Raw genomic sequence first — 12,731 nt, 5'->3', positions numbered from 1 at the left:
AACATTTTAATCGTTGCCCTTAGGGATTAAAATACATGTCTTTAATTACACAGACGATAGTTTCAAGTAATATTATACTGTTTCACATGCAGTATAAAGACCTTACAAAACAGCATACTCTTAACTCCTCCCTCTCATATTTCATATTTATTAACATATACTTTACTTTTAAATATTCTGTAAACATGTCTCATATTTTGCTTAAGATCAGGAATTGGCAAGGTTTTACCTATTAGCTAAGTCTGGCCACTCATCTGTTTTTATATAGAATACCAACTGTTTCTGAATAGCCAATAAGATAAAGATATCTTTTTCATCCTTTAGATGTTGGTAAAAAAAATAAAAAAGATATTGCTTGACATAGGAAAATTACATAAATTTCAAGTTTCCATGTCTATAAATAAAGTTGTAGTGGAACACAGACAGACTTTTTTGTGTGTTTTCTATGGTTGCTGCCAGGGCAGATCTAACCAGCTGTAGCTGGGCTGTGTGGCACACACAGCTTAATATATACACATGCATAGAAAGCCAAGCCCTGCTTTTTGAACATGTTTCTTGTATTTAAAATTAAGAAAAAATAAATAGATTCTTATATTGCCTTCAACCATGCCATTTTTCAGTGTACTTCTATTATACAGGTCCAAACTGCTAATATACATACGATTTGGATATAAATACTATAAATTCATTTCCCTAAAAAATTTCTTTTAAAATTTCTTCAGCTCAGTCCTTATAACACACGATCTATTTTTTGTGGGGGTGGGGGGTACTTTTTTATTTGAATTTTGGGTACCAGGAGTTGAGTTCAGTGTCTTGCATATCATAGGCATGCTCTCACCACTGATCTACACCCCCACTATTGATCACTTTTGAAAACCTCTTTACTTTCCTTCCATGTTTTTTTAAACATTCCTTATATTCTAGTCTCTATTGTGTTTCTGGGAGTCCATTACAGATACATTTACCTGATTGGTTTTATTTTTCAACTTGTGCTTTTTTTGCTTTTTGTTCTAGTAATTTTTATTGATTTATGTTTAGTCCACTGGTTTCACCGTCTGCTGTGGTAAGTCTACTGCTGATCCTGCTGAAGGCATTTTATGCTGCTGTAAATGCCACTGATTTCCAACATTTCCATTTCATTCTCCCTCACAGCTTTCATGTTGACTCTGTAATTGTCCATCTGATGATATCTGCTGTTCTATCCAGTCTGAACAATTCTCTGATAGAACCTTAGCAATGCTACAGGTTGAATGTGAAGCCTTGTGTGTGCTGGGCAAGTATGGCCCTACTGAGCTACACCCTCAGCCCTATATGCACGCTCTTGAACCAACTCCTAGTAGTTGGCTGTTGCAACTTGTTATCTGATGCTTGTTAGCCTGGTGGTCAAGAGCATATGAAGTGATGAGACACTACTCCAATGTCCGGTTCATCTGCTGTATGTGGCAGACACTGAGTCCTGTATTTTTCTAAGTCTTGGGGTAAGAGTTTCACCTCTAATTCTGTCCTCCTCTACATGTTGAAGACTCTTCATATTCTATACATAGAACCTATTTCTCCCTTTGCTCAGAAGCAGACCAATTTTCCCTTCCCTTTGATTCAGAAGGTCTTCATCTGTGTCACGAAGAGGAGTTGTTTCTCTTATCCTAGAAGTATTGTTTTGTATGAAAAGATCAAGGCAGGGCTTCTTGTCTTTCCAATAGTACCTTATGTTTCACTCCCAGACCTATCCTTAGTCTTTCTCATAACCATCAAATGAAACCCTTGGAATGCCTGCAGAAAGGCTGTACATTCTCCTTATGATTGCAGCCCCCATTCTTTCTATATTCCTAGCCAGTCCAAGCTAATCTTGGGTAATTTGTGATCGAATTTTAGCTTAAATTTTTTAATTTGTGGAATATCCAGTGTACACCGTAAGCCCCAGGTTAGAAAATGTTTCTGCCTCATCACTCCTTGAAGGTATTTGTCTTTCCTCACATTTTTGCTTGTCAATTTGCTCTACAACCTCAGTTTTGTGATGGATTCAGAAAATGTGATTTCTACAAACTATCTAACCCTATTTTTCATTGTAAGAACAGTAGCAAAATGTTGCCCAACTTTACACACCCTGAGTGTAAGGAGAATATTTGTTTGCTGTTTAATGATCTTCCTTAGATTATTAGTTAAGCTGACAAAATTTCATGTTCACAAGCCTTTCATATTTGTTCCCCCACAAATTTGGTTCTCTATATATTTAGCTCATACTGACATATCACTACATATGATGGACAGTTTCCACTAATACTAGATTCAGCCAACAAAAAATTTTAGAACAATTACAACATCCCTGAATATCTACATAGAGAAGAATCCTGACACAATCCCTGGAAAAACTAAGGCTTTAATCAATGACAAAGTCTGGCTACTTTAGAGTTGTTTGTTGAGATGTTATCCTTTTTGGACTAAGACAGTGGGGGGATGAGCCTGTAAATTGCTGTTTTCAGGCAGCTCACAAACGGTTGGAGAGCCTGTCTCAGAATTCTTCTATAAAATGCTGCACAGATGACTTGACTTCAGTGGGTCTTTTTCATCGCAGTCTTTGGGGGTTTTTTTTGGCCTTAATAACCTGAATGGAGAAAAACAGGGAGACTGAGATGCTGCTATTCAGTGACCCTCCTCTCACTCTGGTGACTGTCTTATTCCCTCCCCCTTTCTAATCTATCCACTCTTGGGTCCCTCTCCTGAAGTACCTCTGCTCTCAATATGGATACTCCTATCTAAGAAGGGCATACATGAAGATTTATCAAGTTTCTACACCAAACTTATAAAGAGAGACAGCAGTCAGTGCAAATCATCTTACACACTGGGGAAGAGAGGAAAGTGCTGCCAGCAGGATGGGCACAAGGCTGCAGTGACTGACTCAACTGCCCTTCACTATGGAGGCTGTATGAATGTTAGGATTGGCTCAGAAATGTGTCTTCAAGGTGTTTATGGTCTTACTCAAGATTTAACTGACTTTGTCAGAATGACTTGTGCGACTTTGGGGAAATTGTCTCCATTAGCTTTGTATGGTTATTAAAGAATTCTTGATGGGGTTCTTTGAAAACCAGTGTACACATGCCTTTCTTGTAACACTCATGACTTCATAATTGTGTATCTAGGATGTGTGTTTTCTAAAAAATGAACTCCTCAGATCTGTGAGATGCAGTGTTTTAAATATCAGAGTCTTCTCTGCCATATCCTCTTCAGCAACATCTTTTCAGCTTTATGACAAAAATCAGAAAAGAGCATCCCCTTTGAGTGCTGACTTTCTTCCAAGCAGTTCCTACCTTAAGGAAGCTGTGGGGTCCAGATATCAGCTGTAGTTCCTCTCCACATTTTGACACCTCAAAGAATGTAAGTCGAAGTTTATCTCCTTCTTCACATTTTAGTTTGCTCTGGTTTCCAAGCACCAACACCGCCATCTCCCCTGTGTTGTCATTTACATCATATAACACACTATCTTTTTCCTCTGTTTTCTGGAAAAGGAAAGCAACACCCTGTCTCTCATTATGTGGCAGGAATACCACGTCAATCATTTATCAGACATGACAGAAGCAACTTCCAAAGCGAAATATAAGAAAAAAAAAAAAAAACAGCTTCAAAACTAAGAGGTTTATATCTGACAGATATAAACAAATTTGGATGAAGGAAGTGGGTATGTCTTGTTAGAAGTACATTGTCTTTCGTGTGAGTTGGTCTACTCTCCAAATCCTTTCCTTTGGGAGGACAGGAGGGCCCATAGACGCAACAACTTGTAGATAGGAAAAGGTGTGGCTTCTCCAGGGCCAGGAGCCAGGAGGCAGTCAAAGGAAAGGAAGATCCTGGGGTTAAATGAGAGTTATTTTATACAAGTCCGGGAGACACATGAATCACAGATGAAAGAACTAGAAAAGAGTCTAAGAATAAAAACATTGAAGACAAGAAATAATCAGCTCCAGATTAGAAGGGAGCCAGATGCCAATCAGTTTCCTAAAAGTTTAGCAGTATTTGAGATTTAGTTTTACTGCCAAATGAATGGATATTAGGAGATAGCTGGCCAGACTGAAGGCTCAAAACAGATAAATGGAACATAGTTTTTCTATCTAAGATACTTTTATGTCTGAATTTTCCAAGAGGACAATTTCCTCCTGTCAGCCTCTCTGACAGGACTGAAGAGACCATCCCTGGCCACTAGGTGTAGACTCAGCAGGTTTCCTTTCTGTGGACCTTCAGAACCGGTCCTAGACCAGAAAATTGGCCCTATGAACTAGTTCCTTAAGGCTAGTGATGTCATAATGTTTCTTCTCATTTAGTAAGCCTCCTCATGCTAACACTTCTATATTCTTCATTAACACTAGTTCTTTAATCCTGTCCTATTTATCAGCCTTTCAGGCCAGTTAGTGTGCTTTATAATTCAACTACAGTGCATTCATAACAACAGCCTTACAGTAAGGATGTACATGTCAAGTATAAAAGTATCACAGAGGGGGAGCTTTGCACATGAGTTTTAACAAATTATCATCCTGCAACTCCTTAACATTTTGATTTTATTTGTATTAGATTTTTTTGCATAGAGAGAAATATTGAAACACATAATTTCTAAAGTTCCTTTAAAGCTTAGAAGATATATTAGTCTTATTAACCAATATAAAATTATATTCAGAATCTTACCTTCTGAACTACAAATACCCCATTCACAATTGTTCCATGGGGCTGAGATTGAAGCTTATTAATCTTGGGAGTTTCCCCAGCTTTTCTGATAATGTGCTTTGGGACACTGACCTGGTGGTCAGGTTCATCATCAATCACAATCGAAGAACTGTCCACTTCCAGGTAACCACTGTGCCAATGATAATTTGATATTATAATTATTCTCTTTGGGGTAAATTTATCTTTCAGCTGTATATTAAAAACTTTTACAAAAAAGAATTCCCTCTCCGTAGCTACTGTAGCATGAAACATCTTTTGCTTCCTTCCCTGGGTCTCAAACACGAAGGGCTTCATTGCTTTTAGCACCAACACTGTCAGAGGGCCTTGCTGCAGACTGCTTCCGATGGATTCCTGCTTGGCGACCATCTGCTTTTTCTGAGGCTGAAATAACAGAGGAAAGATAGCTGTGAGTCATGACTGTATTATTAAGCTAACTTGCTTCATTCAGCATAAAACCTCAGCAAGCTAAAGGCTGAATCAAAAGGGAAGAGAGTAGTCCCTTTATTTACTTTTTTATTATGTATATTTTGCCTTCATGTATGTAAGTGAACCATGTGTGTGCAATACCCATGGAAGCCAGAAGCCAGAGAAGGACACCAGATCCCCCAGAACTGGAGTTACAGATGGTTGTTATGTTAGCCACATTATGGGTTCTTGGAACCAAACCCAGGTCCTCTGGAAGATCAACCAGTGAGCTTAACCACTGAGCCATCTCTGCAGCCCTGTGTATTTATTTTACTGTGGTATAGGGTGAGGGAGTTTAGTGAACTCTACTGAGATCTTCAAATTCCTAGGAATATCCCTATGTGTAATAAAAGTACAGATTCAGTTAAATATGAATAAACAAAAAGATCTCTGACAGAGAACTACAACTGAAGGGAGAGTTTAAAATGAGTCAATTTTATCTTTATGAATTTACCCTTAGAAACAATGAGTTGTATATTAAGGCTTACATAAAAATTATATCTTGTCATTTGTATTATAAAATTATTAAAATGATTTAAATATTAAAATGGATTTGATCAAATAAAGTATTATAGTAACAAATTACTATGAAAATATTAAAAATGCTTTATAGAGTTAATATAACAAACTATCATACTTGACATAATAAAGTACAATGTGTTCTTTATTGAGTAAACAACAAAAAAACAACCCATAAATACACACAGGGACATTGCCAATGTGAAATAGGCTTTTCTCTAAATAAGATTATAGTTAATTTTAGTCCATCTTGTATTTTCTGTTTTTCTAAATTGAGAAAGAAGCCTTCTTTTGTTTGTATATTATAGGAAAGAGTATGTTTTAAAACAATTCTCTATCTGTAACCAAACAACCTCAGAGGAAAAAAGGCACATAAGAGCACATATAATTTGAATTGTGTCTCTGAAGACCCTGTAGTGGTCATGTGAGTACACCTAATGGACAGCAGTCCACACTCAACTTGTTCCAACGTAGGAAAATGTCATTTTTACTGAGGTCTACTGCAAAATTTCTGGCCTTCAGCCTTAGGTGTCTTTTCTTGGATTTTCTGGGCTACAGAATGTGTACTGTTATGACTGATGACTCAATACAGTACTTAGACCTGGATATAATTTTCCTGACAATTTTAGAAATTTATAAGTGAAACATAGTGGAAGTGTGTGTTCTAAATAGATAGACTAGAATGGAATCCACATAAACAGTTTCTAAGTTCACACATATATAAAATGGTGTTTCAAATGAAATTGCATGTGCTTAGTGGACTTTGTGATGAGTCTCTACACATTGTTCTGTCAGAACTAAGGGGCTGAGAGTCTCTCCAAGTTTTATTCTCAACTATAGGGAGCTACATTACCATGACAAGTATAGCAGTAGAGTGAATTCAGGGCTTTGGACCTGCCTTCTAATTATGACAATCCTAAAGGGCATCCTTAGTCCCCAAGTCCTCCATGAGATGGGTTGACATCTTTGCTACAATTTCATTGAACTTGAAGTTCCCCTACTTTTTAAAATCCTCACAAGTACTAATCCTGATTGCACCCTAAACGTGCTTCATGAAAACTGTTCATATCAGAATTTTCTACCAATAAAAGATAATACATAGCAAGGTATGGACATGTCCTGGGCAAGCAATGTCAGAAGCTTCATGGGTGTTTAAACTAATGAATTTGAGATGACTTTTCTTTTGTAATCCAGATGTATCTTTTGTGTCGTAGTCTTGCTTTCCTTACTTGAACACTCTAAGATAAAGAACAGATACTCTAAAGGTACAGAATGACAATAATAGAAACTAGAAGATGCTCTGATAAGAACTAAGGATGCTCCTGTAGCCTACCTTAGCTGGAGGAGAGACTTCTGTAGAGGGTTTCTTGATGCCGTCTTCTCTCATGGTGGCAGAGACAACAGGATGAGCTTCAGTTTGACATTTTTCTACTTGCTTTGTTCCATTCTTTGGATTTGGCTTGCATTTGTTATCAACTAATTTTTAAAACAGAAAAAGACATATTAAGCTAGAAAACATGAGAAAATATAGTTGAGAAAATTGAATATCATTATCTCTTTAGAACAAAATTAAAAGATGATGGAAGCAGGACAGCAGATTCAGAGTTTCCCAGCTCTAGCCTCTTCCTAGGAATCCAACTCACAGCTATTCACAGACACGAAAACATTTGGGAATATTTCAACATGAAGCTGAGGTGCCCACAAGGACCACAGAACTGAGAAAAGCTCCACTACGAGGTAAGAGTAATGATTTCATTATGATTCATGATTAAAAATCATGTCACCTCTCTCTCAAGCTGGCACAGTACTTCATATTCCCTGGGGCCTCGGTTCCTTTAATGAAAAGGGGAAGCTGGAGATGATCAAGTGGCTTCCCCAGCACTTTGGAGAGCACTGTAGGAGGCTCATTTACACCTCATCACATGAGGAACTTTGGGGTCACTGGCAGGACTTGACAAACAGGGATCAAATAGAAACATGCACACACACACCCCCACACACATGCACACACATACACACATAAATGGTAGTATGGTAGTAGGTCTCACAGTAACCAGCACATAGATATTGATAGCTCTGCTTTCTGGAGTCACCAAACCCGAGAGAATACCTATCAAAAATGTCCTTTAAGAAGCATGGACAAGGCTGGAGAAATGGCTCAGTGGTTAAAAGCACTGGATGCTCTTGCAGAGGACAGGTTCAATTCCTAGCACCCACATGGCAGTGAAAAACTGTCCATCAGTCTAGTTCCAGAGGAATACAGCACCCTCTTCTGACCTCTGCGGGCATTGCATGACATAGGTACATTTATACACATGCAGGCAATACACTCACTCATACACATAAAATACTAAATAAAATATTTTTTAGAAAAAGAAGCACAGACAAAAAAAATGTTGTCTATCAGTCCCTAGCCAAATTTCCCACCCTTGGTACTCTGTTTTAGGGCTTCTCTGGACTGACTGGTAAGGGTACACACATAGACACATCTTAGAGGACAGCATTTGAACATACTCAACTCCCATTGCTGAGTGTTGACCCCACCCAAACTCAGAGCTCTGCATCAGGCTTCATGAGGTTGGCAAACAGTTCATTTTTACAGTTGTCTTTGAAGGAGAGTGTTAGATTCCTGGAAGGCTCCTAAAATGGCAGCTTACTGAGAGACCAACCAATCCTGAGCTAAACTGCCCAGCCTATATCATGGAAAGTTACCCAACCACCTAACTTCTTATAAAAAATGTCTGACTTCCCCTGCTTGCTGCTGTTTCTCTGCTCCCTGAGAGGCAGCCCAATAGTCTGTTTGCTCTCAAATGAACTGTTGTCTGGTCTGTGGTCTCTATTACATACTTCCATACAGGGAGCATCTGACCTTGCTAGCCACAAGCAATTGAGCAATTCGCCCATCCAGCCCAAGTCCTCCATATAAGACTTCTTCTTAACGGCAAGTCTATATCCTTGTATAACATAGGAGAGCATCTAGTTTCTCCAACCATAGTTGTCTTGCAGTAATGCAATCAGCTTTGGAGCCCAGCCTCTCTATGGAGCATGGTCACTGGGTCTGTCCATTCTCAGTGGCCCATCAGCAAGACCAACACCTTTTCCCAGTCTCAGAACCCAGTCTGTGGCCATGACCAAATACAGATTCCAATCAGCAATGTTACCCATTTGAGGCCTATATCCATCAACTCTGCTTAATTAGAGATGATTATAGAATCCAACCAGCAGTTCCATCTGACTGCAATGCCCAGACAATAATCTTACAAGACCATGGAATATAGCTAGTATCCTTATTTACCACAGAACACAAGAAATAGCCTGGCACAACCAGGGGACCTAGCAGTAAAGTGTTTGCCTATGATTGATACCACCTGACACATGCAAAATCCTAGCCTAAATTAAATAGTAAATGTGTATCCTTGAAAAAAAGAGTGGGAGGATGAAAAGAAAAAAAATCTATGAAGAAACTAAAACATGTTACTGCACTCTCAAATGTGCAGACACCAATGTAAAGATACAACAATGACAATGAATCAAGGAAATACCACAGCATTATGAAAGAAGGTACCAGAAGTATAGGTTATTAAGAATGCCTGATACATAGTATAAAAAGTGAACTGGTGGTTCAGGACAATGTTAACTTCACTGATACAACTAAAAAATCTAGGTATCTTTTATCTAATAATTGACCCTAAAGAAACATTTATGAAATAATTGACACAGAGTTCACACTAATCTTCTTAAATATGTTAAAGTAACTGTAGAAAGTAAATGCTGAAAATTAAAAACAATTTGGAAAATAAATCACAACCAAAATGAAAAGTTTGACAAATTATGAGAGTAATAGTCACAAGATTAAAAAAGTCCTATAAATAAAGAACCCAATAAATGGGGGCTAGAGAGATAGTTCAGTGGTTAAAAGCACTTACTGCTCTCCCAGAGGACTCAGGTTCAGTTTCCAGAACCCCCACGCCAGCTCACTACTGCCTGTAGCTCCAGTTCCAGGGGATCCAATGCCCTCTTCTGATCTTTGCAGTTTCCTGCATACATCTGATGCATATAAATACACCCAGGTGAGCACACACACACACACACACACACACACACAAAATAAACCTAAAAAAATCCAATAAGTGAACTGAAGAATTCAATAATAAGATTCAAAACAAGCCAGGTGTGGATATCTGTGAGTTCAAGGCCAGCCTGGTCTGTATTTTGAGTTCCAAGCTAGCTGGGGCCACAGGGAGACCCTGTCTCAAAAATACCATAAATAAATAAATTCATTCATTCAAAACAAGCCAGGCATGGTAGCCTATGCCTTTAATCCCAAGACTCAGGAGGCCAAGGCTCGGGGAGCTCTGTGAGATGGAGGCCAGCCTGGTCAACATAGTGAGTTCTGGGTCAGCTGGGGCTACAGAGAGATTCTGTCTCAAAAGATAAAACAAAACAATTAACAACAAAAAGATTCAACAACAAAATTAATTGAGCAGAAGAAAAATCTGAGGTCAAGAACAAGAAATTCTAAATTATCCAGTAGAGCAAAAAGAAAGAAGAATGAAGAAATATGGGAGTTCTGTGATATGATCGGAGAGCTATCCTTTATATAGTAGGATCTTCAGAAGGATAAAAGAAAGAAAGATGGGCATAAATCATACTTGAGGATCCCAGGGCTCAAAGTTCGTTTCTTTAATTCTTTAGAACAATGCTAACAGCCAGATAGTGGAATCTCACAGATCTTCAATAAAACCCAACCAAAACAGTTCACTAAGACACATCATAATCAAACTACCAAGAAACATCAAAGACAGAAGAAAGAACTCTGTGAATAGCAAAAGGTAAGATGCATATCACACATAAAGGAGTTCCTATATGGTTGTCAGCAGATTTCTCAGCAGAAACCATGCAAGCTAGGAGCAAGAGGGATAATATATTTAAAACAGTGAGAAGAAAATAAATAATTGCTAACCAGGAAAATCTTGCCTAGAAAATTGTCCTCCAAAAAAGAGAGAGAAGTATGCTAGCGATATGGCTCAGGTAGGGGCACTTGCCACCAGCCTGAGGAACCTGAGTTTGATCTCTAGAACCCATATGGCACAAGGAGAATTGACTCCCATAAATAATCTTATGACCTCCACATGTGTGCTGACACACATATACCTCCCCAAAATAAAATAATTTTTTGTAGAATTTTGTAAATGGAAGAGGGAGAAGTAAAAACTTCGAGACAACCAAAAACCAAGGGTTTGTCACTACCTTACAGGACTTGCTAAAAGAGTTCTTTAAGGTTAAAAAAATGAGCTAGAAAATCTTTGCTCTCTACCCTGTCCCTTTCTAGCCTTGGGCCCAAGCCTGCTCCTGCTCTTCTACCTCAGACCTCTAGACTAGCTTCCTAATCCAGACTAATTTAATCTTTTAGTGTAATTTGTGAAACCTTCCACAGGCTGTCCTCACCCCAACCTTCCCCTGGCCTCCTGATCTGATACAGACTGGCCTGCCTACTAACTTGATAAGTTACTCCTGCCCACTGCATCTTGAATCCCCTGCAGCCAGAGAACCTCCAATCTCCCCCACCCTGTCCCAACCCCCCTTCCCCATTCTAGACTTGGGCCCAGGCCCTCTCCTGCTCTTCTAACTCAAATCTCTTAACTATCCTTTTAGTCCAGACCCTCCCACTGCATCCTGATGCTTTTCATCCAAACTAGATCAAATTCTCAAGCTTCCACTCTTTGAAACCCCACAGGCTTTCACTATCTCCCTATCTTGCCCTGCGCCCCCCCATATGCCTACCACAGACCCACCTACTACATAAACCAAACTACTGCCCTGAAAGAACCTAAAGCACACACCAACTAACTTTTCATACCTAAGCAAAAAGCAACCAAGCTATATCAGCAACATAAACAGAACCAAAATTCAAACTAAACAAAGGCATAATAGAATTTTCTATCAGAAACACAACCAACAAAAGGCATCTATGTATATAAATGGCAACACAAAAACACAATTAATATGAAAAACTGAGATTATGTCCCAACAAAACCCACCAGTCTTATAGAAGTGTACTACAATCAGAATCACCCTGAGGAGTCCAATGATGAAGAATTTAAAAGAATAATCACAAACATGATCAAAAACTTAAAGAAGGAGGAAAATATAAGGCCAGTGGCATTTGACAGATCTTCAATAGGATTACAGAAGAAAACTTCTCTAAATTAAGGAATGACATACTGATACAGATTCAAGAAATGCATAGAACACCAATTAAACAAAACCAGAACAGAAATTTCCCATGGTATATCATAATAAAAACATTAAATGTACAGAACAAAGAGAGAGAGTTCTGAAAGCTTCTAGAGAAAAAAGCAAGCTATGTATAAAGGAAAACCAATTAGAATTACAGCTAACTTTTCAATGAAAACTATGAAAGCCAGAAGAATATAGAACAAAGTACTCCCAGTTATAAACGACCATGGATGCCAAACCTGAATACTTACTCAGCAAAACTATCTACCATAGTTGAAGGGGAATGTAAAAATTTCCATGGCTTGAATAGGCTGAAAGAACTCATATCCAAATCACCAAACCAGCCCTACAAAGAATATTCAAAGCCATACAATGGAATGAAGATAGGAATGACTATACCCAAGAGGTTACAGAGAGAAAACAAAGGAAAGCATAATTGCAGAAATACAAAATAGGACCAAGAAAACAAACAAATTAAAATGACAGTAACCAATACACATCTTTCAATAATAACTCTTAAGTATCAATGGCCTCAACTCCACAGTCAAAAAACACAGGCAAGATGAATAGATAAGAAACAAAATCAGCCAGGTGTGGTGGCTCATGCCTTTAATCCCAGCACTTGGGAGGCAGAAGCAAGTGAATCTTTGTGAATTCCAGGCCAGCTGGGGCTACAGAGAGACCCTGTCTCAAAAAGGCAAAAAAAGAAAAAGAAACTCATCTCACCTTCAAGAATAGGCACTACCTGAGATGAGATGATGGAAAAAAATATTCTAAGCAAATATATTCTATGGCACTAC

At 38.4% G+C, this 12,731-nt stretch overlaps 1 protein-coding gene across 1 annotated transcript in view; it reads right to left on the bottom strand.

The window, feature by feature from the left end:
- Positions 1-419: 419 nt before the first annotated feature.
- Positions 420-12,731, bottom strand: part of LOC103740252 (interferon-inducible protein AIM2) — a 66,827-nt gene continuing 54,515 nt past the window's right edge. Inside the window, exons 3-6 of the mRNA XM_008840846.3 lie at positions 7,025-7,167; positions 4,669-5,088; positions 3,306-3,494; positions 420-2,602 (exon numbers count right to left, since the gene is read on the bottom strand). Coding sequence (XP_008839068.1) covers positions 2,564-2,602; positions 3,306-3,494; positions 4,669-5,088; positions 7,025-7,167 — 791 coding nt within the window. The 3' untranslated portion in view covers positions 420-2,563. The remainder of the gene's footprint in view (positions 2,603-3,305; positions 3,495-4,668; positions 5,089-7,024; positions 7,168-12,731) is intronic.

This window comes from Nannospalax galili, unplaced genomic scaffold, assembly GCF_000622305.1.
Source record: "Nannospalax galili isolate Female #2095 unplaced genomic scaffold, S.galili_v1.0 scaffold579, whole genome shotgun sequence".
Taxonomy (NCBI): Eukaryota; Metazoa; Chordata; class Mammalia; order Rodentia; family Spalacidae; genus Nannospalax; species Nannospalax galili.
Note: the sequence above shows the minus strand (reverse complement) of the source record. Positions and strands in the feature narration are given on the sequence as shown.